General features: G+C 43.0%; 1 protein-coding gene across 1 annotated transcript in view; it reads right to left on the minus strand.

The window, feature by feature from the left end:
* LOC126092703 (dynein beta chain, ciliary-like) overlaps positions 1–26,397 on the minus strand; it is an 863,310-nt gene that overhangs the window by 415,290 nt on the left and 421,623 nt on the right. The window contains 3 exon segments of the mRNA XM_049908426.1: positions 9,012–9,236; positions 16,905–17,150; positions 25,096–25,244. Coding sequence (XP_049764383.1) covers positions 9,012–9,236; positions 16,905–17,150; positions 25,096–25,244 — 620 coding nt within the window.

Here is a 26,397-nt window from a genome sequence, read left to right on the forward strand (position 1 = left end):
AAACTCATATTGCAGAACAGTTTGCACATTTTCTCAATTTTACGATTTGTAATTCCTATTTCTTTATTTACACGAGATGTTTTTGTTATGTGATGTCGCTCAGGAATACTAACAATAGTTATTTTGATTGCTGGCACACACTCTAGCATTTTCTTCAGATCTCTTATTGCATGGTTCTCTTTGTTGCGACAGTGCCACAACATTTAACAGTGCCGCCACGACAGTACGCGCGAATGGCGATAGAGGCCCTCCGCAACTCGGCTGAGCACGGGAGCGCCACCTAGCTACGAACAGCGCCGGCTGCATGTCACGGCACGGCAGTCGAATAAAAGATACTGAGTTGTTATCATGTAACCAGCTATTGTTTCTAAGTGAGTGTGTTTGAATATCCACGCAATTATTGGTGATTAAAGGTTATAACACTTTTTGGCGACAAGGTCAGATATTTTCACTGCGTTGTGGATTTGTGTGTTTGTGATGGGGCAGACATGGAACAGCTTATGCAAGCGCTCATTGAACAACAAACACAGCTGACGGCTGCTATTCAGGCATTGTCGACGTCGCTTACTCATCGTCTGTCTTCCTCTTCTCCGCCTCCATTCCCTCTTTACGATGAGGCCACTGAAGACTGGGAGGATTATGAGAAGCGTTTGTGGCAACACTTCTTGGCTTTCGGCGTTGTCAACACTCCTATGTGTAAGTTGTTATTTCTATCTTGGGTTTCCCCACAGATCTATCAGCTGCTATCTCAGTTAGCCCCTCTGCGGGAACCTGCCTCTCTGTCCTTCCAAGAAATGTGTGACTTATTGTCTAACTATTACTGAAAAAACACCCACGTCGTTGCCACCCGCATGGCGTTCTACCGGTGTCGTAAACAGCCCCATCAATCTTACCAGGCTTGGGCGGTGGAACTACACGGTCTGAGTAGGAAATGTCAGTTTGTCACTGACACTCATCATGAGTCTTATGCTGATTCAATGGTTAGGGATGCTATTCTACGGCTTGCTCCTGATAAAGAAGTTCGGCAACGTGCCCTACAACTGCCAAACCCGTCGTTGTCGGAAGTTCTAAGCATCGCTCAATCCTTTGAAGTGTCTCACGCTGCTGGTGCGCAAATAGATGCATGGTGTGATGTAGGTGCTATACAGTCAACTTTCAACACGGACAATTTGCTTGTTTCACAGGAGAACGAAAATGTGGTGGTGGTTCACTCACGTAAACAACGTCGTGTTGGGCCGCAACACTCGTAGTGAAAACAGCAACCACAGAAGCAGGTTCATTCCGCACTTCCTTCTTGTCTACGTTGTTTCATACAGCATGACAGGGCCGCGTGTCCAAAACGTTTAACCACGTGTAATTTATGTAGTAAAAAAGGCCACATTGCTTCTGTGTGTCAGTCCCCTAAAGTTCCTGTTGATGAGGACGAGGCATCGGACATGGATGTTAACTGTGTGCTTTCTCAAACAAATAAGTTGTTTGTTACCTCATGTTCTGGATAAAGACATTCGCATGCAAGTGGACACTGGCTCTGCAGTAACTCTCATTAATTCTCGCACGGATTTGGAGTTGGGCTCCCCTCCCTTGTCCCCAGTTACGCGAAATCTGAGAACTTATAATAAACAGAAAATTCCTATCATTGATGCTTCCACTGCCTACAAGTCTGTTGTTAGGCCCCTCACATTTTATGTGGTGGATCATGCGGGCACTGAAAACCTGTTCAGTTATGATTCTTTCCGGTTGTTCGGGTTCTCCATTGATGATGATGTGCACCTCATATCTGAGGATATTCTGTATCAACAGCTGGATGGATTGTGTTCTGGATTTTCATCCGTGTTCTCTGCTGGTCTGGGTCATGCCAAGGATTTTGAAGCCCACATTACTCTTAAACCTACAGCTCGCCCTAAGTTTTTCCGGGCACGCCCTATTCCGGTGGCGTTGCGTGCAGCTGTCAAGGCTGAGATAGACAGGTTAACAGCTTCAGGGATTCTCCTTCCTGTTACCTCCAGCGAATGGGCATCGCCAATTGTGGTGGCTTCTAAACCAAACTGTGACTGTGTGGTGATTTAAAGCCACTGTCAACGCTCAGAGCCTCATTGACACTTATCCTCTTCCCCGTCCTGAGGAGTTATTTACCAAGCTCGCTGGGGGCCAGTTCTTTTCCAAACTTGACTTATCGGAGGCGTACCATCAGTTGCCGTTGGATGCTTCTTCCAAGGAATTTCTCGTCATCAACACTCCTTGTGGGTTGTATCAGTTACCATTTGGCGTCGCTAGCGCACTGGACATTTTTGAACGGTTTTTGGAACAGCTCACGGCTTCCGTTCCCAGCTGCATAAACTATCTGGATGACATTGTTGTCACGGAGGCCTCCACTGAGGAGCACCTTCACAATTTGCGTTCACTGTTTCGGGTTTTGCATTCGGCTGCGTTGAGGTGCAATCTGGACAAGTCACAGTTCTTCCAACCCTCCATTGTGTATTTGGTTTCCAAATCTCCCATGAGGGTATACCTCCTCTACGTCAGCACGTTGCGGCCATTAACGCTCTACCCCGGCCGTCTACGGTCATAGAACTTCAGGCGTTTCTAAGCAAGATTGCTTATTACCACAAATTCATTCCATCTACGGTGGCGGTAGCTCATCCTCTGCATCAGCTGTTACGCAAAAACGTCCCTTTCTGTTGGTCCGACAAGTGTGAGCAGGCTTTTGTCCACCTGAAGGCTCATTTGCAGTCAGCGCCTTGTCTTGCCACATTCCGTCCGGGTCAGCACTTGGTTCTGGCGACTGACACATCACAGTATGGCCTAGGGGCTGTTCTCGCCCATCGGTATGAGGATGGGTCGGAACGACCCATCGCCTACGCTTCCAAGACCCTCAACGGCGCGCAACGGCGTTACTCTCAAATCGAAAAGGAGGTGCTCACTATCATTTATGCTCTAAAAAAGTTCAGCGTTTTTTTGTATGGTTCTAAGTTTAACCTTACCACCGACCACTAGCCGCTGGTCTTTCTGTTCAGCCCATCGGCGTCACTTCCAGATAAGGCAGCTCACCGCCTGCAACGTTGGGCCTTATAATTGTCTCGTTTTCACTATGAGATTCACTATCGCCCCAAGGCCCAGCACGCCAACGCTGACGCATTGTCGCGATTGCCGATGGGCCCCGACGCGGTTTTCGATTGTGATGAACTACTGTGCTTCCACATTGATGAGGAAGAACGTCGTGCAGTCGAGGGTTTTCCACTTACAGGTTCGCAGGTCGTGTCGGCTACTGCGCAGGACCCGGTCCTGCGTCAGGGGATCAGTTTTGTTCAACGGGGTTGGCCGGACAGGACCAAGGACCGGGCATCGGATCCCCTTAACAACTACCATGCCTTGCGCCTTCGTCTGTCTGTTCGTGATGGTGTTGTTCTTCTGGCCACGGATGGCGCATCTCCACTGGTCGTGGTGCCAGCCTGTCTTCGCAAAGATGTTCTCAAACTGTTGCATGAAGGCCATTGGGGTATTTCTCGGACTAAGTCCCTGGCCTGCAGGCATGTTTATTGGCCCGGTATTGATTTGGACATTGCCCACATGGTTGCTGCATGTGGTCAGTGTGCTCAACAACTGGCTGCACCTCATACAATACCCTCTCCGTGGCCTGATCTGGTGCAGCCATGGGAACGGTTGCACGCTGATTTTTGCGGCCCCTTCCTGGGTACTTATTGGCTACTGTTGATTGACGCCTTCTCGAAGTTTCTGTTTGTTGTTCGATGTCCGTCACCCACCACTTCGGCGACGACGCTGGCTTTGTCCAAAATCTTTGCGCTTGAAGGTCTTCCATCCACGATCGTCACGGACAATGGTCCTCAGTTCTCTTCGCAGGCCTTCCGTGATTTTTGTACTGGACAAGGGATTCTTCATGTTACAGCACTGCCCTTCCATCCACAATCGAATGGGGAGGTCGAGCGCCTTGTCCGTACTTTCAAAAGCCAGATGAAAAAATTCCTTAGCGATTTTTCCACAGATTATGCTCTGCTGCAATTTCTGAGTTCTTATCGCTTCACGCCTCTGGGTGATCGCAGCCCTGCTGAACTCTTGCATGGCCGCCAACCGCGCACTCTACTTCACCTGCTTCACCCTGTCAGGCATTGTGCTGTGTCCCCTAGTGCAGGAAAATACTCGGTGGGTGCCGACGTGTGGGCACGAGGGTATGGATCTCGCCCTAAATGGATTCCAGGGGTGGTCAAGGCTCTTCGCGGCCGCCGGCTTTGTGTGTGTGTGTGTGTGTGTGTGTTGGGGTTTTTGGGCGCTCAACATCGAGGTCATCAGCGCCCCGTCTTTGTGAAATACGTACGGACGATGGCATTACGACCAGATGCACCCACGAGTGGTGGCCACGCCGGTGCCACCGCCCCTTCCTTTGCCTCCACCAGCCCGAGAAGCCAGTCCTGTCGCTGCTGCCAATCTACCGTACGTATTGATGCAGCCAACGTCGCTACCGCTTCCGAGTATGCCGGAACCGGCCCCAGTCGCGATGCCACCATCTCCAGGACCTATTTCGCTGGAGCACACCCCCAGGTCCACGACACCTATGGATGCTGCTCCGGAGTTTTCACCCATCATCTCGTCCAGGAGGCACGTTCCACGCACGAGCTTCCGTCCTGGACCTTTTCGACCATACTCTCGTGTCTCTCTGTGGGATCATCTCGGGGCCTCACAAGAGGCCGTGCATGTCTCCGCACTGTCCATGTCTCCAAGGAAATGAGTGTTTATTTTTTTTTCAAGTGCCACGACATTTAACAGTGCCACCACGACAGTACGCGCAAATGGCGATAGAAGCGCTCCGCAACTCAGCTGAGCGCGGGAGCGCCACCTAGCTACGAATGGCACCGGCTGCATGTCACGGCACGGCAGTCGAATAAGAGATACTGAGTTGTTATCATGTAACCAGCTATTGTTTCTAAGTGAGGGTGTTTGAATATCCACGCAATTACTGGTGATTAAAGGTTATAACACTCTTCATTTTTGTAAACAAAATTTGCTCCAGGTATTATTATAAATGAGTTATTTGAATCTGAGTCTTTGTATCTGTGGATATCATTTGCAACAACATGCAGAGGTGCACCTGGTTTCACTAGACCCATAACATTTACCTTTTCCATGTTTTCTTTCAGTGTTTCAGCTAGTCCTCTTCCATGACTGTCTGAGATTAAGTAAATATTTTCTTGATTTACTTTCCGATTTTCAGCCCTGTCATTTTTCCCCAGCAATAAAGTGTTCACCTTATCATCACATTTGTTCCTAATATATAATCTAGTAGTACTTTTTTTGCTGCCAGATCGAGTGAAATATTTCTCATTGAGACTTTTTGCTGTAAGGTATTCATCAAAATTCGCAATGACTTTCTCTTTTTGCACTACAGTACTGTCTGGTAATACCTGATATCTATTACTTAATTTGATATGAAAATTATCTGTAGAAACTTTCGCCTGATGTGCCTTTTTAGGTGTGTAAGACATGTAGCGGTAGTGTTCTCGCTTCCCGAGCACGAGGACCCGGGTTCAATTCCCGGCGGGGTCAGGAATTTTTCCTGCCTCGAGATGACTGGGTGTTGTTGTGTCATCTTCATCATCATGATTCATCCCCATTACGGTCGGAGGAAGGCAACGGCAAACCACCTCCATTAGGACCTTGACTAGCAAGGCGGTGCGGGTCTCCTGCATCGTTCCCCTACACTCTGTAAAGAAGCATGGGACTTCATTTCCATTTTTCCAAGACATGTATGCCAACTAGCTCTGCAGATGATGAAGAAATTGATGAAATGTATGATGAGATAAAAAAAAAAATTATTCAGGTAGTGAAGGGAGATGAAAATTTAATAGTCATGGGTGATTCGACAGTAGGAAAAGGAAGAGAAGGAAATTTAGTAACTGAATATGGGTTGGGGCTACGAAATGAAAGAGGAAGCCACCTGGTAGAATTTTGCACAGAGCATAACTTAGTCATAGCTAACACTTGGTTCAAGAATCATTAAAGACGGTTGTATACATGGAAGAACCCTGGAGATACTAGAAGGTTTCAGATAGATTATATAATGGTAAGACAGAGATTTAGGAACCAGGTTTTAAATTGTAAGACATTTCCAGGGACAGATGTGGACTCTGGCCACAATCTATTGGTTATGAACTGTAGATTAAAACTGAAGAAACTGCAAAAAGGTGGGAATTTAAGGAGATGGGACCTTAATAAACCAAAAGAACCAGAGGTTGTACAGAGTTTCAGGGAGAGCATAAGGGAACAATTGACAGGAATGGGGGAAAGAAATACAGTAGAAGAAGAATGGGTAGCTCTGAGGAATGAAGTAGTGAAGGCAGCAGACGATCAAGTAGGTAAAAAGACAAGGGCTAGTAGAAATCCTTGGGTAACAGAAGAGATACTGGATTTAATTGATGAAAGGAGAAAATACAAAAATGCAGTAAGTGAAGCAGGCAAAAAGGAATACAAACGTCTCAAAAATGAGATTGACATGAAGTGCAAAATGGCTAAGCAGGGATGGCTAGAGGACAAATGTAAGGATGTAGAGGCTTATCTCATGAGAGGTAAGATAGATACTGCCTACAGGAAATTTAAAGAGACCTTTGGAGAAAAGAGAACCACTTGTATGAATATCAAGATCTCAGATGGAAACCCAGTTCTAAACAAAGGAGGGAAAGCAGAAAGGTGGAAGGAGTATATAGAGGGTCTATACAGGGCAATGTTCTTGAGGACAATATTATGGAAATGGAAGAGGATGTAGATGAAGATGAAATGGGAGATATGATGCTGCGTGAAGAGTTTGACAGAGCACTGAAAGACCTAAGTCGAAACAAGGCCCCAGGAGTAGACAATATTCCATTAGAACTACTGAGAGCCTTGGGAGAGCCAGTCCTGACAACACTCTACCATCTGGTGAGCAAGATGTATGAGACAGGCGAAATTCCCTCAGACTTCAAGAAGAATATAATAATTCCAATCCCAAAGAAAGCAGGTGTTGACAGATGTGAAAATTACCGAACTATCAGTTTAATAACTCACAGCTGCCAAATACTAACGCGCATTCTTTACAGATGATTGGAAAAACTGGTAGAAGCCGATCTCGGAGAAGATCAGTTTGGATTCTTTAGAAATGTTGGAACACGTGAGGCAATACTGACCCTACGACTTATATTAGAAGAAAGATTAAGGAAAGGCCAAACCTACGTTTCTAGCATTTGTAGACTTAGAAAAAGCTTTTGACAATGTTGACTGGAATACTCTCTTTCAAATTCAAAAGGTGGCAGGGGTAAAATACAGGGAATGAAAGGCTATTTACAATTTGTACAGAAAGCAGAGGGCAGTTATAACAGTCGAGGGACATAAAAGGGAAGCAGTGGTTGGGAAGGGTGTGAGACAGGGTTGTAGCCTATCCCCGATGTTATTCAATCTGTATATTGAGAAAGCAAATTTTGGAGTAGGTATTAAAATCCATGGAGAAGAAATAAAAACTTTGAGGTTCACCGATGAAATTGTAATTCTGTCAGAGACAGCAAAGGACTTGGAAGAGCAGTTGTATGGAATGGACAGTGTCTTGAAAGGAGGGTATAAGATGAACATCAACAAAAGCAAAACGAGGATAATGGAATGTAGTCAAATTAAATCGGGTGATGCTGAGGGAATTAGGTTAGGAAATGAGTCACTTAAAGTAGTAAAAGAGTTTAACTATTTGGGGAGCTAAATAACTGATGATGGTGAATTAGAGAGAATATAAAATGACTGGCAATGGCAAGGAAAGCTTTTCTGAAGAAGAAAAATTTGTTAACATCGAGTATAGATTTAAATGTCAGGAAGTCGTTTCTGAAAGTATCTGTATGGAGTATAGCCATGTATGGAAGTAAAACATGGACGATAAATAGTTTAGACAAGAAGAGAATAGAAGCTTTCGAAATGTGGTGCTACAGAAGAATGCTGAAGATTAGATGGGTAGATCACATAACTAATGAGGAGGTATTGAATAGAATTGGGGAGAAGAGGAGCTTGTGGCATAACTTGACTAGAAGAAGGGATCGGTTGGTAGGACATGTTCTGAGACATCGAGGGATCACCAATTTAGTATTGGAGGGCAGCGTGGAGGGTAAAAATCATAGAGGGAGACCAAGAGATGAATACACCAAGCAGATTCAGAAGGATGTAGGCCGCAGTAGGTACTCGGGGATGAAGAAGCTTGCACAGGATAGAGTAGCATCGAGAGTTGCATCAAACCAGTCCCAGGACTGAAGACCACAACAACAACAACAACCTACAATAACCTAATAACCTACTGTTGCCCCATCCTTCTTCCAACAGTTTCTGCACCTTCTGTCTTATGACTTCCTCCCAACTCATGTCCCCTCACCCTCATTGGTCTCACTCTCTGCCAATGGACCCACCAGTCTTTTCCCCTCTCTGCTCCTCTCTTTTGCTCCTCTGCCCCACCCCCACTCACATCCCTTCCCCCACAGCCGCCCAATGCTGCCCAAGCCTTGTCCTGATAAATATACAGTAGTCCCTACACACTATGCCATTCAATGCTCCTCTCCTCCTCTACTCATAGTCTGCTATTCCTCCTCCTGGCCCACTCCCAACAGCTGCCTTTGTTCAACACAACAGCTGCAGTCCGTCTAAAGCAGCCAGAGATACCAGCCATGTGTGCATGATGTGTGCCTGCTTGTGTGAATGTGTGAATATGAGTGTGTGTGTGTGTGTGTGTGTGTGTGTGTGTGTGTTCTTTTCTTTTCCGAAGAAGGCTTTGGCTGAAAGCTTAGTGTGTAACAGTCTTTTCATTATGTCTGTCTGCAACTCAACATGTCATCATTACATTGAGTAGCAATCTATCCTTTTCATAATTTTTGACACACAAGAAAACTAGTTTTGAACATTTTTTGAACTGGTATAATGAGGTTAAAATTATAAACTGAAACTAAATTCTTGTCTTTACAAGATTTCAAAAAGGGCTGATATGTACTGAAACAACTACTTACTCTGAATTCTCTGTCGATTCTGTCAAACCTCTGGGAGTCTTCTGGTAGCTGATTACGAATATCTTCTGACCCTATAAATATTGATTCAAGGTGGGTCCATGTACGTTGTACCTCAAACCAAATTGAAATAACTTGATCAGCATTCGAAAGTTTCGTCCGCCAGTCTGACACCTCTTCCAGGAAATAAGCAATGTACTTGGAACCCATTAGATTTTGCAGCTGCACCTAAAAAGTTGAAAGGAAGTTGGAATCAGCACGTAAAAAAATTACCACTGATGGTATGGGTTGACAAGAGAAGAAAACAAATGCATAAGAATAATATTTCTAGACTCTTTCCAATACATCTACAAAATGCAGTTATTTAACACATATCACAGGAGTATAGAGTATCAACCAGTTAGAAATGTGGTGTCACCGCCAGACACCACACTTGCTGGGTGGTAGCCTTTAAATCGGCCGCGGTCCGGTAGTATACGTCGGACCCGCGTGTTGCCACTATCAGTGATCGCAGACCAAGCGCCGCCACACGGCAGGTCTAGAGAGACTTCCTAGCAGTCGCCCCAGTTGTACAACCGACTTTGCTAGCAATGGTACACTGACAAAATATGCTCTCATTTGCCGAGACGATAGTTTAACGTAGCCTTCAGCTACGTCATTTGCTATGACCTAGCAAGGCGCCATTATCAGTTACTATTGATATTGTGAATCATGTACTGCCAAGACCGACAATCATCATTAATGGAATAAAGTTAAGTATTCCACCAGCTACGTCCATTTTTTCTAAATTCTAATTTCCTTGTCATATTCCAGACCTCACGCCAGCCTGTGTGAGCTAAAACGCGTGCATTTTGGCCTCCTTTAGTAAAACGGTGTTGGCTCTCCTGCCAACCACAACAAGAAACAATATAACTAGAGCTTTCAGTATCAGATTATTTCCCATTTGAAATACCCATATCTGGTTGATTTAGCCTAGATTTGAGCCTTCCTCTCCTGAATGAGACTTAAGTATGTTAAATGCTGTGGTACCTTTCCCGGCAATAAATTATTAAAATGAAACAGTATTTCCCATTAAGTTCCTATTCAAGGAAGGTAATTAGGCTTTAGTATCTAGAATCATTTCAGGAAGAAACTGTACTGATGGATGCAAAGACTGCCAAAACACACAACATCAAAGCTGGGTGGTGCAGTTATCAACTACGTGGTCACTGCATTGCATATTTTGAGCTACATAGAATGACTTCTACTTGTACATGACTGCTCTGCAATTCACTCTTACGGGCCTGGCAGAGGGTTCACTGTTCCACTCCCAAATAGTACATGGGAAAAATAAACTCTTGAATCTGTCCATACAAGCTCTGATTTCTTTATTTTATCATGATGATCACTTCTTCCTATACACGTTGACGCCAATAAAATATTTTCTCTTGTCAATAGCACTCATTACTTTGTGTGAATAAAGAGTTAATTGAACTTCACAAGAGTAACATTTTCTGAGTTTGTGCCGACTGGGTCAGTAGACCATTTTCTTTGTGGTGATCCATGAAGTCCATACACAGTGTATGTTCCAAAACACTACTGCAAACTGCCATAAGGGATATGGGTCTGTAATTCATTGAACTGCTCCTATTTCCTGTCTTGAGTATTTGTGTGATGTGTGCAACTTTACAGTCTTCAGGTACAGATCTTTTGTTGAGCATGTGGTTATAGTCTTTATGACTGATAAGTATGGAGATATTATTTCAGCAGGCTCTGAAAGAAATCTAACTGGGATACAATATGAACTGGAAAACTTACCTTTATTAAGTAACTGGCAAACCCGGCAATGCTCTGCAATTGTTAAATATGTAGCAGATTTGGATATACATCTTAATCCCCTTCTACCCCCTCTTTCTGTCCATCTCCTCCACTCTCTGTCCATTTCCTTCTCCTCCTAACACTCTCCACTTCCTCCTTCCCCCACTCTCTGTCCATCCACTCCCTTCTGTCCACCTATTCTCCCCCCCCCCCCCCTTCCATCAGATGTTTATCCTTGTTTATTGTTATTGCCAAGGAAACCTTGACTATAAGTAGGAAACAGCACATAGTGGTCTATAAACATTTTGTTTGAAATTACGTGTAAGGAGAAAGAATATATATGAAAGAATAAAATTGTCTAATGGCTTGAATGCCCTGCTATCAAAGTTAAAATTGTATGAAAGAAAACGAAACTGCACAGTTTCATGGCACTGCATAACACAGAATTTTCTTTCTCACACTCAGTTTTAATAAAAAACATGTACATTGTTGTTTAAGAAATTAACAGCTTATGACTGTCTGACTGTTTATTAGAGTATCATGTAAAAATTTTAAATCAGCTGGTCGTGAACTTATTGAGATTTTTGCTAACAACATTTCCGCATTGTACATTACTATGTAAAAATCTGAAGTAAATTGCTCCAGAACTTTTTGATGTTTTTGGTACCTATAGACAATGACTTGTCTTTATATAGTAACTAACTTACCTGTCAATGCTTCACAATTGCTAAATATCTATGGGTATTGGATATACATCATAATCCCCCCCTCTTTGTTCATCTCCTCTTCCACCTATGCCTCTCCACCTCCTCCTCCTCTTATCTTTTTCTATCCATATCCTTCTTCCTCTTTTCTATATCAATTTCTTTCATCCCTTTCTCTGTCTACCTCCCCCCCCCCCCCCCCCCCCCCCAATCTTGAGCATTGTTTATTGTTATTGCCAATCAAACCTTGATTTGGAATTTAAGTTGCTTAAAATGAATAGTTAAATTGATTGAAATCATAAGTGTATGGGCTGAGAGACATCTCCTCCTGCTGCATCTGTGTGGATAGTTGCTTCAGTGATAGTATTTTTAATCTGCAAAAGAGTCAGGCTATTCAGATTCTATAGTAGTATTCTAATCATAAACTGACTGTGAAAAAGAAAATGAAACTTCACATTTTCACAGCACAGTATAACATGATCTTTCTCAGGCTTGTCTGACGTTTGGCATTACCCCTAAAGGCCTCACACTTAAAGTTCCCATCTCTGGCTGTAACCCTTTTTTCCATCAGTCCCTAAATGAGTTCCAATCTGAACAATCCATAGCCCTCACCTGCCTAATCCTTCACCTACACATCAACTCAGCCAATGAACACACCCGTCAACTCTTATCCCTAATCAAAGTCCTCAATCTTTCCTCTCCCACATCCACACCAGCTGTTCAGAGCATCCTCCTACTGGCCAACTGCAAATTAGAGCAGCATGCCACCCTCTACCTCAAAAAACTATCCAATCTCCTGGGGAAAAGCAACTCACTCACCCTCCACAACCTTTCCAACAAACCTCAACCTCCTCTCATTGCTCACAGACCCAGTCTCTCCCATTTACTCAATCTCCCACTTCTAGTTCCACTCCCTCCAAAACCTCAAAATTCTAACCAACACAATGTGGAACCACAACACCCCAATTCAGTAGTTAACCTTTCCTCCAAACCTCTCTTCCAATCCAAAACCTCTGTCCTATCCAAAGGCCTCACCTTCAGCCCTACTCCCAGATTCAACCAAACAGCCCTCGTCAAAGATTTACTGTCCTACACTTGTAGTCTCTGCGGGAAATATCACTTTGCCATGAAGAAAAATAATCCTAATCCTACTCCTAATGATGAAACTCTCCAAGACACTATCCAAATTGAACCCTGCCTGGAACACTTCCGTCCTCCGTCACAGCAGGACCCACCTCCTCTTCCTCAAAATCACTCTCTCTAAACCTTCCAGGAATTTCTCACTTCCAGCCTTGCCTCTCAATCTTTCTTGGAAAACCTTAAGCCTACTCCCAACATCACCACAGCTGAATCCCAGGCTATCCGTGATCTGAAGGCTGACCGATCCATCGTCATTCTTCCGGCTGACAAGGGTTCCATGACCGTGGTACTTGATCATCGGGAGTATGTGGCTGAGGGACTTCGTCAGGTTTCTGACAACACTATATACAAAGTTTGCCAAGGTAATCCCATTGCTGATGTCCAGGTCGAGCTTCAAGGAATCCTCAGAACCTTAGGCCCCCTACAAAATCTTTCACCTGACTTCATCAACCTCCTGACCCCACTGACACCCCGCACCTCTACCTTCTACCTACTTCCTAAAATTCACAAACCCAAACATCCTGGCTGCCCCATTGTAGCTGGTTACCAAGCCCCCACAGAATGTATCTCTGCCTACATAGATCAACACCTTCAACCCATTACATGCAGTCTCCCATCCTACATCAAAGACACCAACCACTTTCTTGAACGCCTGGAATCCTTACCCAATCTGTTACCCCCAGAAACCATCCTTGTAACCACTGATGCCACTTCCTTATACACAAATATCCCACACGTCCAGGGCCTTGATGCGATGGAGCACTTCCTTACACGCCGATCACCTGCTACCCTACCTAAAACCTCTTTCCTCATTACCTTAGCCAGCTTCATCCTAACCCACAACTTCTTCACTTTTGAAGGCCAGACATACCAACAATTAAAGGGACAGCCATGGGTACCAGGATCGCCCCCTCATAAGCCAACCGATTTATGGGTCGCTTAGAGGAAGCCTTCTTGGTTACCCAAGCCTGCCAACCCAAAGTTTGGTACAGATTTATTGATGACATCTTCATGATCTGGACTCACAGTGAAGAAGAACTCCAGAATTTCCTCTCCAACCTCAACTCCTTTGGTTCCATCAGATTCACCTGGTCCTACTCCAAATCCTATGCCACTTTCCTCGACATTGACCTCCATCTGTCCAATGGCCAGTTTCACACATCCATCCACATCAAACCCACTAACAAGCAACAGTACCTCCATTATGACAGCTGCCACCCATTCCATATCAAATGGTCCCTTCCCTACAGCTTAGGTCTTTGTGGCAAGCGAATCTGCTCCAGTCTTGGATCCTTGAACCATTACACCAATAACCTGAAAAGAGATTTCACATCCCACAACTACCCTACCGACCTGGTACAGAAGCAAATAGCTAGAGCCACTTCCTCATCCCCTCATACCCAGAACCTCCCACAGAAGAACCCCAAAAGTGCTCCACTTGTGACAGGATACTTTCCGGGACTGGATCACTCTGAATGTGGCTCTCCAGCAGGGATACGACTTCCTCAAATCCTGCCCTGAAATTAGATCCATCCTTCATGAAATCCTCCCCACTCCACCAAGAGTGTCATTCTACCGTCCACCTAACCTTCGTAACCTCTTGGTTCATCCCTATGATATCCCCAAACCATCTTCCCTACCCTCTGGCTCCTATCCTTGTAACTGCCCCTGGTGTAAGACCTGTCCCATGCACCCTCCCACCACCACCTACTCCAGTCCTGTAACCCGGAAGGTGTACACGATCAAAGGCAGGGCCACGTGTGAAAGCACCCACGTGATTTACCAACTGGCATGCCTACACTTTGAAGCCTTCTATTTGGGAATGACCAGCAACAAACTTCCCATTCACATGAATGGACACAGGCAGACAGTGTTTGTTGGTAATGAGGATCACCCTCTGGCTAAACATGCCTTGGTGCACGGCCAGCACATCTTGGCACAGTGTTACACCGTCCGGTTTATCTGGATACTTCCCACTGACACCAACCTATCAGAACTCTGGAGATGGGAACTTGCCCTTCAATATAGTCTCTCTTCCCATTACCCTTCAGGCCTGAACTTCCGCTAATTTCAAGTTGCCGCTGCTAGTACCTCACCTGTCATTCAACAACATTTTTGCCTCTGTGTTTCCGCCTCGAGTGACATCTCTGCCGAACGTCTTTGAATTTACATATGTCTGCCTGTGTCTGTATATGTGCAGACGGATATGTGTGTGTGTGCGCGAGTGTATACCTGTTGTTTTTTCCCCCTAGGGTAAGTCTTTCCGCTCCCGGGATTGGAATGACTCCTTACCCTCTCCCTTAAAACCCACATCCTTTCGTCTTTCCCTCTCCTTCCCTCTTTCCTGATGAGGCAACCTTGGGTTGTGAAAGCTTGAATTTTGTGTGTGGTTTTTATGGTCTCTATCAACATACCAATGTTTTCTCATTTGGTAAGTTACAGCATCTTTTTTTTTTTTGTGAACAGTATAAAACAACAATTTGTCTTTATGGTGGTAGTTTAAATATATTAGAAAAATATGTAGCATATGTCTGTTTGAAAGTTTATTATAGCATTGAGCAAAAATTTTTAACTAAAAAGATCAAGAACTTTTCAAGATTTTTGCTAATAATGTTGCTCTTTTATATAGTTCATAAATAATTATACACGACGTACATAAAAATATGTATCCTATGTCAGTCTGAATGTTTATTAGAGAAGTGTGTAAAAATTAGAAAAGTATGTAGCCTACGTATGTCCAAATGTTTATTAGAGTATCATGTAAAAATATGAAGTAAGTCGGTCAAGAACTTTCCATCATTTTTGCTAAAATGTAACACAATGGCAGAAGACAGGAAGGTGGATGTTGCGTATTGGGATGACCACCAATCAGCTGTCCACAATGATGAATGGCCACAACCGAACTGCTGCCAAGAACAAACTCAGCCACCCAAAAGCACAACATACCGCTGAGCACAGTATGCTACAGAGCACAATATGCTCAATTTCAATGGCTGCTTCACAACCCAAGCCATCTCTGCCCTTCCCTCCACCACCAGCTTCTCTGAACTACACAGATGGAAGTTATCCTTACAACACATCCTCTGCTCCCATAATCTCCCTGGCCTCAAACTCAGCATGTAACCCACTACACCTGTAATCTACAACCGGCAGTTTGCCCTTCCTCCGTCCTGTCACCCCCTCCCATTTCAGGTTTCCATCTGCTGCTTCCCATTGGCCAATAAAATCATACATGGCTCTTATATGTGTTACCCCTCTCATCCGCATTCCTAGCCAGCAAACCAGCTGCTTCCCTCTGAGCCACTCACCCCCAGTCAGTCCCTCTCCCTGTCTCCGGTCTCCTTCCCCTCTACCTACTCATCGGTCATCAAAACCGGCCCACCTATTAAAAAACAGCATTGGAACTGTTAGTCCAGCTGGCACCATGTAGGGGCTTAGGTGCATGTGTATATATGTGTGTATTTTTTACTCCAGCTCATCAAAAGATAACTGCAAATACTAGTACATTTTGTTTCTTTTGGGTGTGACTGCTGACAATGCAACAGTTCTGCTTTTCAGTGTTAACAAACTATCTGCTGCATTTTCTAATTATGCTGCATTTTCTTCTGTACAGTATGCTGTTTACTTTTTGTATTATACAGTGCTTTCTGTCAATATATCTCAGTATTATGCAGTCAAAATAGTGTACTGAAAGTATTAAAATTTGTAAAGGAAATTATTTTGAGCCATTTGTTGAATATTATAGGACAATAAAGACACTGAGTGAGTAATATGATTGTTCCACCCATCAAAAAGACTATAAAGCATTTACAAAACATCAAATGGCATTTTATGTATCAGTGCAAGAGAAAGAGAAAGAGAGAGAGAGGGAGAGAGAGAGAGAGAGAAGGGGTGGGTGGCACCACCAGTTAAAACTTTCACATAGTTAAGTGTAAAGCCAACAGTATCAAATCTACAGTGGAGAACAATTGCAAATAATTTTTCTTGGTATTAATTATAATTTTTATCTCAAATGTTTATGCTTGTAATATTACACAGACAAATGGACCAACTTAATAGCAAGATGCACAACTTATTATGGGTTACAAAAGATCACTTGAGGTAACAGAAAAGAAAATGAAAATATGGAATTAATATTGAAGTTAACAGTCAGTAAATATGGAAGCTAACATTAAGTAATTGCTCAGATATCGAGTACTGTCAAATGCTCCATTAAAAAGAAAGAACAGAAAGGGAGATGATGTAAATATATTACCTGGTTGTCCTCCAGTGTTTCAATAAGCTCTTCACTGGCCCGAAGTAAGGTGCAGCCTGTTCGTGGATGGACTTCACGTTCAAATTCCATTGTTGACCATGTTGCATGTAATTCTTTGAGTACCTTCTCCATTGACATTTCCTTGACAGATTTATCAACTATATTCTTTACCTCTTCCTCATATTTGTGAAGATTCAGTGCCAACAAGTCAGCAAGTGTCGTCGAAGCATCCATATGGAACTTGACCTGCTCAATATGCATGTAAATTAGTGCAGGATAACATTGTCATTTTTATATTACACTGTTAAGCTATTCATGCCACAAGAGACACCTTTATTTAATATACACTGAAATAAAAGGGATAGTAAAAGTTTTAACTATTACCTCAAGAAAATAATTGTAGATATGTCTGCAGTCTTTGTACAGAATGAAATCCTCATGCATTTAGTGGAGCCAAAATAAAATGGCATAACAGTAGAGTATTCTGTGCTTATTTGTTTAATGCATTTGAAGTGAGACAGTGCCACAACAATCCATGCTGAGTTGGTGGAAGTGTACAATAACAACGCACCGTCATATAAAACAGTAGTTAGCTGGTGCAGTTACTTCCAATGTGGTAAAACAAGACTGAATGATGAAGAACATAGAGGAAGGCCATCTCACTGGGGAGGGCTGAGAATTGCAAGTGAAATGGACACCCTGGTGTTCAAAGACTGGTGTATCAAAGTTGAGGCAATAGTGGAAAAGTGAAAATCAGTAATGGATTAGTTTTCGAAATTTCACAAAAAATTTTGAATGTGACAAAAACTGTCACCTACTCGGTTCCATAACTGTTACCACAAAATTAAAAAGTGTGCAAAACTAAGGCAGCAACAGCAATGTTGCAGTTTGCCAGGCCAGGCCAGATGACTTGTTTAGTAGCCTAATCATTGTGGAGAAGTGCTGGGTGTATCAATGTACTCCCTAACAAAGGTGCAAAGAAAGCAACGGAGACAAATGGATTCAACACTGCCATAAAGGGTGAAGAACCAACAATCACTGGGCAGGTGATGTTGAGTGTTTTTTTGGGGTGGCCCTAACAGACTTCTTCTAAGGGGACAACTGTCACAGGAACATAATACCAAAATCTCCAGATAAGGTCACAGGAAGCTGCCACGATGGAGCATCATCTTCTTTTATTTTCTCCATAATATTTGCCAAGCACATTCCTAGCACATCACAGTCACATATGCTGCTTCTCTGGGTGTCAAATCTTGAACTACAGACTGAGGTGACAAAAGTTATGAGTTACTTCCTAATATCATGTCAAACCTACTTTTGCCCAGTTTAGTGCAGCAACTCAATGTGTCATGGACTCAACAAGTTGCTTGAAGTTTGAGACGTGCTGCATCTGTAGCTGTCCACAGTTGTGAAAGCCTTGCCTGTGCAGGATTTTGTCCAGTTACTGATCTCTCGATTATGCCCCATAAATGACTGATACTTTCGTGTTGGGCGATCTTGGTAGCTAAATCATTCAAATTGTCCAGAATGTTCTTCAAATCAATCATGAACAACTGTGGTACCCTGACATGGCACAATGTCATTCATAAAAATTCCACTGTTGTTTAGGAACATGAAGCCTGTGTATGGCCACAAATGGTCTCCAAGTACCTGAACATAACTGTTTCTAGCCAATGATCAGTTCAGTTGGACCAGAGGACCCAGTCCAATCCATGTAAAAACAGCCTACACCATTATGAGCATGAGCCATCACCAGCTGACACTGTGCCTTGTTGACAACTTGGGTTCCTTGGCTTCATTGGGGCTGTGCCAAACTCAGACCCTACCATCAGTGCTTTCCAACTAAAATCAGGATTCAGCTGACCAGGTCATTCCAGTAGTTTAGGGTCAGATCAATACGGCATGGGAACATGACAGGTCCTGCAGGCAATGCTGTGCTTTTAGCAAAGGCACTCGCATCTGTCATCTGCTGCCATAGCCCATTAATGTCATGTTTTGCTGCAGGTTAGGGAAGGATGCACAAAGCGAAGATGGGATAGTGGAGTAGTTTGAGGAAGGTCTTTTGCAAAATTACTCAGTGGCTGCACAACAAGATGAAGGCTACAGCTGAAGAATGGCTGCCACCTCAGTCCAACTAACAGTCTTACCAGCTATAAGCTAGTAACATAACAAGGAAGATTAGAAATACTTACAATATCCAAAGCAGTCTCAGAAATATTGGATGGATCACACAGAAAATCAAAACAGACATGATGAAAGTCATAAAAAGCATATTTACAAAACTCCCTTTGTCAGAAGAGATCCAGGGCAGTTTATTTTTTCATTTTTTATTTTTATTTTCTTAATTTTTTATTTATTTCTGAGTTTTCAATATTAAAAAGAAACAAATGTTGTTTTTATGTCACCTGGAAGGTGTGCATTCTGGAAATGATCTTTGCCATGTTTCCCCGCAAACTCACTACATGGCAGGGTTGAGCTTAGCAACACAATGTTTGTGTTCTTGGTGCATTGGTTATGGTGACACAATGATTTTGAGCACAGAGTAAACATTAAATTCTGTGTTAAGCTTGGGGAAACCCATACTGAAATATGAATAATGATTAATCAAGCATATGCAGGAGAGGCATTTTTAAGAAGTCATGTGTTTCTGAGTGGCACAAAACATTCTGAAAAGGCAGCAGAGATTCAGTACAAAATGATCTCAGAGGTGGTCGCCTGTTTACAGAACATACCAATGCAAATGTGTAGCATGTAAGGCAGTTATTGCAAGAAGACTGTCATGCAAATGTGCATGTGGTACCAGAACTTAATTTGAATTGTGATGTGTGTCATAAGATTTGGGGAACTGGAAACTTAATGCAAAACTCATCCCTCACACAAAACAGGCAAACAGAAAGAGGAAAGATGAAAATTTCTGCTGAACTACTGGATGTGATGCCACATTTATGTCAAATATTACTGCTGGGGATGAAAGTTGGTGCTACCAGTATGACCCTTATATGAAGCATCAAAGTGCTGAATGCTGGTGCCCTTGATCAGCAGCCTCAAAAAAAGTCAAACGACAACCTTCAAGAACAAAGGTGCCCTGATGTCACATCCAGTAGTTCAGCAGAAACATCAGGGCACCTACATATTTGTTGGCCAAATACCTGACGAGAATATTAAGTCCTTATGTGGGTAAATGCCCTCATCACATCCGTAATTCCGTGGATTTTGTTAAACGCCTTGATAGCTTCAGGTTGGATGAGTCAGATATCATGGTGAGTTTTGACGTCGTTTCCTCGTTTACGAGGGTTCCCCTGCGAGAGTCACTAGAATTGATTAGTCAGAAGTTTGACGAGAAGACCACTGAACTTTTTAGGCATGTCTTGACCTCCACTTATTTTCTTTTTAATGGAGAATACTACGAACAAACGGAGGGAGTCGCCATGGGTAGCCCACTCTCACCAGTGGTAGTGAAAATGTACATGGAGAACTTCGAGGAGGAAGCCCTGTCATCATCCGAATGGAAACCTACTTGCTTTTTCCGTTACGTGGACGACACGTTTGTCATCTGGCCACATGGTATGGATAAACTCCTTGACTTCCTTTCACATCTAAACTCTATACACCCCAACATCAAATTCACTATGGAGACTGAAACGGATGGTAAATTACCTTTCCTTGACATCTTGGTCAAGAGAAGGGCTGACGGCACCCTAGGTCATGGGGTGTATCGGAAGACAATGCACACTGACCTGTATTTGCACGCAGACAGCTGCCACCACCCTTCACAGAGGAATGGGGTACTTAAAACTCTAGTACATAGGGTGTGCACTATCTCTGATGCAGAGAGTCTACCCCAGGAATTGGAACATCTGAGAACTGTATTTCGTAAAAATAGGTACTCAGAGTGGCAGATTCAATGTGCTCTCCGCCCAACCACTACAGCACAACCTGTGGAGATGGATGAAATCACGAGGGAGGAGGTAGGCACTGCGTTTATTCCATATACAGGCGCATTATCAGGGAAAATCACCCGCATTTTGAAGAAACACTGGGTCGGAACTGTGTTTTGTCCTCTGAATAAAACTCGTGCACTGGTGGGGAGCACCAAAGATGACCTCGGTCTGAGGAAGGCCGGCGTGTACCAGATTCCGTGTCATGTGGCAAGTCGTATATTGGTCAGACGCATACCATCGAGGATCGATGCCGTGAACACCAGAGGCACACTCGACTGATGTATCCGAGCAAGTCGGCGGTCGCTGAACATTGTCATGGAGTATGAACACACGAGGATTCTGGTACAGACGTCGAGATACTGGGACAGCGTTGTTAGAGAGGCCATCGAAATTCGCACCAATGATGACCTCATAAACCGTGACTGTGGCTATAATCTTAGCAAGGCTTGGGAACTAGTGATTGGGTTAATCAAGAGTAAATCGAGCAAACGTATAGTTGTGACGACCACAGCGGACAGAGGCATCACACCGACGTCATCTCAGACACCGTCGCAATCTGTTCCACCGCGCAACTGTGGTGTGGGGCGTGGACGGAGGAGGGAGTGCGCCGCGGGCGGAGGGTATTTAAATCGGCCGCCACCACGACCAAAGCTAGTTCCCCCTGAGCAGCCATAGTGTACGGATCTCCATACTGGCAAATTCATAGGAGCTCAGTCCGTCAGTTCACCTGATGATGGCGACATGTATGATCCCCGAAATATTGTGCCCGTTGGACACTGTAGACCGGCAGTACACCCGTGGATATTTTGATTATCAAATATGCCAGGAGAAACTCAAGAATCACAATATATTATTTGTTGAATTATCAAAACCATAAAAAATCATGGTTTTCTATAAAATCAATCAATGGGTCACAGTTGCTTGTTGAAGTGCTCGTTTATCATGATATCACTGATACAGAATATAATAAAATGTAGGCTGAAATACTAATACTACCCCCGAAATTGCTTCACTGAAGATCCAATGAAGGTGAATGGACACTGAAGAGCCAAAGAAACTGGTACATCTGCCTAATACCTTGTAGGGGCCCCCCACCAGCACACAGAAGTGCCACAGCACGACATGGCACAGACTCAACTAATGTCTGAAGTAGTGCTGGAGGGAATTGACACCATGAATCCTGCAAGGCTGTCCATAAATCTGTACGAGTACAAGGGGTGGAGATCTCTTCTGAACAGCATGTTACAAGGCATCTCAGATATGATCAATAATGTTCATGTCTGGGGAGTTTGGTGGCCAGTGGAATTGTTTAAACTCAGAAGAGTCTTCCTGGAGCCACTCTGTAGCAATTCTCGATGTGTGGAGTGTTGGATTGTCCTGCTCAAATTGCCCACATCCATCGGAATGCACAGTGATGCAGGTGACCAGATAGGATACTTACATATGTGTCACCTGTCAGAGTGGTACTTAGACATAACAGGGGTCCTATATCAGTACAACTGCACATGCCACACACCATTAAAGAGCCTCCACCAGCTTGGGTGGCCCCTGCTAACATGCAGCGACCATGTATTCATGAGGTTGTCTCCATACCTGTACACATCCATTCACTCGATACAATTTTAAACCAGACTCGTCTGACCAGGCAACATGTTTCCAGTTGTCAACAAACCAATGTTAGTGTTAATGGGGCCAAGCAAGGTGTAAATCCTTGTGTAGTGCAGTCATCAAAGGTACATGAGTGGGCTTTTAGCTCTGAAAGCTCATGTCGATGATGTTTTGTCGAATGTTTTGCATGCTGACAGTTGTTGATGGCCCAGTATGGAAATCTGCAGCAATTTGTGGGAGGGTTGCACTTCTGTCGCATTAAACTATTCTTTTCACTTGTCATTGTCCTGTTTTTGCAGGATCTTTTTCCAGCCACAGTGGTGTCGAAGATCTGATGTTTTAGCAGATTGCTGATATTCACAGTATACTCATGAAATAGTCGTATGGGAAAATCCCCACTTAATCACTAACTCGGAGATGCTGTGTCCCATCGCCCATGTGCCGACTATAGCACCACGTTCAAATTCACTCAAATCTTGATAAACTGTCATTGTAAAAGCAGCGATTGATCTAACAACTGCACCAGACACTTATTGTCATATATAGGCATTGCTGAGCAGAGAACCATATTTTGTCTGTTTACATATGAAAATACACATGCCTATACCTGTTTTTTGGCACTTCAGCATAAAAGTAAATAATAATGGAATTGGAAAAAAACTAAAGGTGCTTAATAGTCTGCCAGATATTATGCAATACCCACTACATTCTATATCAAATATGAAGAAGAAGTGATTCATTTTCAAGTACAGGCTATCATAGGTCAGTGGATTAGCAAAGTGTTGCTTGTACTGGAAGAAGTGCATACCTGGTTTTTAAGAAAAGTTGCAGCACATATGCTCAGAACTTAACACCTGTCTCACTGATATCAGTTTGCTGTAGAGTTACATAACACAATTTTCTATTAATTCATAACTGTTCTGGAGATAACACAACTTGGATTCTGTAACCACTGACCATGGTTACTCAATTTGGCCTCTTCATTTGCGAGGCACACAAGATTGTAGATAACAAAGTTGAAGTGATTATTATATTTCTTTACTTTCACAAAGCCTTCAAATAAGCTCCTCACCACTGCTTAATCAACAAAATACTTGCTTATGGACAAGTGTGTCTTTAGACTGAAGACTTCCTAGCTACATTATTCTTATTAGGGAGACTCTGTTGGGAATGAAAGTAGTGCCTTGTGTGCTTCACGGCACTGTGCTGAGGCTTACTGTTCATCATAAATATAAAAAATCTGGAAACAAAATTTTTAGTTCCCCAAGGCTACATGAAACAGTGTGTTATGTATAGAGAGATCACACAATAAAACAAAGTTCTTAGGACATGGATGAAAACCTGAAAATGACCATTACTTTATGCAAATGCTGATAGCTAACTCTCAACAGAGGTTAATGTAATATATATATGCAAACATATGAAAAGACTGGCTAATTGTCATTGAATTGTAAAGTGATTGATCAACCACTGAAATCACTTACACTCATTATCTGGCACTATTTGTTCATAGTGATTTAATGCAAAACACTGTCATATATTTAGCCATGCAGAAGACAGATGTCTGTTGAAATTTGTAAGAAAAATCATATGAAAGTGTAATTCACCTATGAATTTGGTCTCTCACAAGACTGTTATTCAAGAAATTTTTGAGCACTGTTCATTGGTCATCAACAGAACAGATGGAAAATATTGAAAGAGAAATGAAAACTTCATTTCTGGTTTCTTTACTCACTGGACAAACATCACAGACATAATCAACAAACTACAATGGGAGACATTACAAGAACGGTTCTGGGCATCACACAGCAGATTATTACTAAAATTCTGAGAGTCCACATTAAAATATGAGTCAGACAACATAGGCCTTCTTCCAACTTCTTTTGTCACAATGGAAAATGTGTTTATGTAGATCACTACCATTATTCTTTCTTTCTGGCCACAATTTGCAAATGAAATACAGTGAGGAAATAACCATTCGAGTACACTGTAAACCCCCCCTCCCCCCCACCAACATGGTATGGTATGAAGTACTTATAAATGTAGATGTATTGTTATGAGAAATTTATAGCTGTGGTAATATCATAAATCTGCAGTGCTAATAACCAGAGATTTAGATAATTTCTGAAGAACTGGGTAATAAAAAAATAATACATATTACAAGTGTCTACAGATTCACAGCTTCCATTCATATGCAACTGGAAAATAATGACAAAATCACAAATGGAATTAAAAACTGCATATAATACCAAGTGAGTTTGAAAAGGGTTCTGATATGATATTCTGTTTCTATCTTGTAATAAATAAACAGCTCAAAGACATTCTACAACTGGGGAGCCAGAATCTATTTTCTCATTTATGCATTTTTCAGTACTTTGTTTGGGGTTCATGTTTCAGAATTTGTCTTCTGTTAGTCAATTTGTAAATTTATTAAATTATATATATTCACCACTCAGGAAAGGAATTAGAAATAGCCAGCTACTAAAACACCTAAAATAGACATATCTTTTCAACATAATGTTCTGTGAAATAAGCTGTTTACAGTAAAAATTATATAAAATAGATAATTATGCAAACCAGTAACACATTTCTAGTATTTTTGCTATGCAAAATTCATCTCTATACAGTTTCTCTATACAGACCTTCGTTGCTTCCATAAGCTGCTTCCAATGACGTTCCCTAATTGCTGGATTTTGTAGTTCTGTCACAGCTCTCAAGGATGTTAATAAATTCTTCAACGTACCTTCCAGGCTAATGTAGGCATCCCACACTCGCATCTCTTTGTCTAGGCCTGTAAAATGGATATTTCAATAAATTAAAGTCACTGCCATATCAATAAATTTATTGTATCTACTTTGTTTTGAAGTCAATTACATAAATATTGGATTTTATGAGCCATCACTGACATACACAAGCTCAAGACACAGTCTCTGAAAAAGATGTGCAGAGGGCCCAGGTGAAGCTGCTGACAATATAATGATTGTAGCCACAAATGTACATTTTATTGCTTGGTGATGATCCATAAGAAATTGTGTGAATACAACCGAAGCTCAGCACAAACTGAATGCAAAGACAGGCCTGCAGCAGAGAGCTGCACTGCTGACGAGAGAGGTTCCTTATGTTAACTAATGCACTATCTGCTGTGTCACTACAAAGACAAACTATGGTTTTTTGGTCGGACGTCAATTAAGCTACCATTGTGCACAGGATACCTACATTTTCAATGATGCTTGCATGATGTGTAAGTGGAGAATCCCTATGGCACTCCCACTCCAAAGCCCTTGCCTAAGGGACCATATCCCTATGGCACACCAAGGTGGAAGACATGCCCAATCCACCTAACCAGCACCTGCTACTCCAATCCTATCCTACCAGATGTCAAGCCACCTTTGAAAGCAACCATGACATATACCAACTCTGTCACAAATACTGCACAACCTTTTATGTTGGTATGTCTACCAAACAGCTCTCCATCAGCATGAACGGACACCACCAAACTACAGTCAAGAACAAAATTGACCACTCAGTGACACAACATGCTCAATTTCAATAGTTGCTTCAGAATCCGAGCCATCTGGATATTTCCCATCATAACCAGCTTCTCTGAACTACACAGATGGGAGTTATATTCTCCATTCCAGTAATCATCCTGGCCTAAGTCTCAGGTAGCCAACAGTTTCCTCTTCCTCCATCCTGTCACCACCTCCCCAATTCATACTCCCCGCCCCCCCCTCCCAATTGCCTTCAGCATGTGCCACTTCCCACTGACAGCTACAACTATACCTGCCACCCGCCCTCCTCCCTCTCACATTCCTAGCCAGCAAACTGGGCTCCCTCTGAGCCCCTGTCTCCTACCTCTCCCCCCCCCCCCCCTCCCCCATGTCGTACACTTAGGCTCTGAATTTTTTCTCTTCTCTTTTGAAGATTTTGAAGGTGTGATTTTA

This window comes from Schistocerca cancellata, chromosome 7 (genome assembly GCF_023864275.1).
Source record: "Schistocerca cancellata isolate TAMUIC-IGC-003103 chromosome 7, iqSchCanc2.1, whole genome shotgun sequence".
NCBI lineage: Eukaryota > Metazoa > Arthropoda > Insecta > Orthoptera > Acrididae > Schistocerca > Schistocerca cancellata.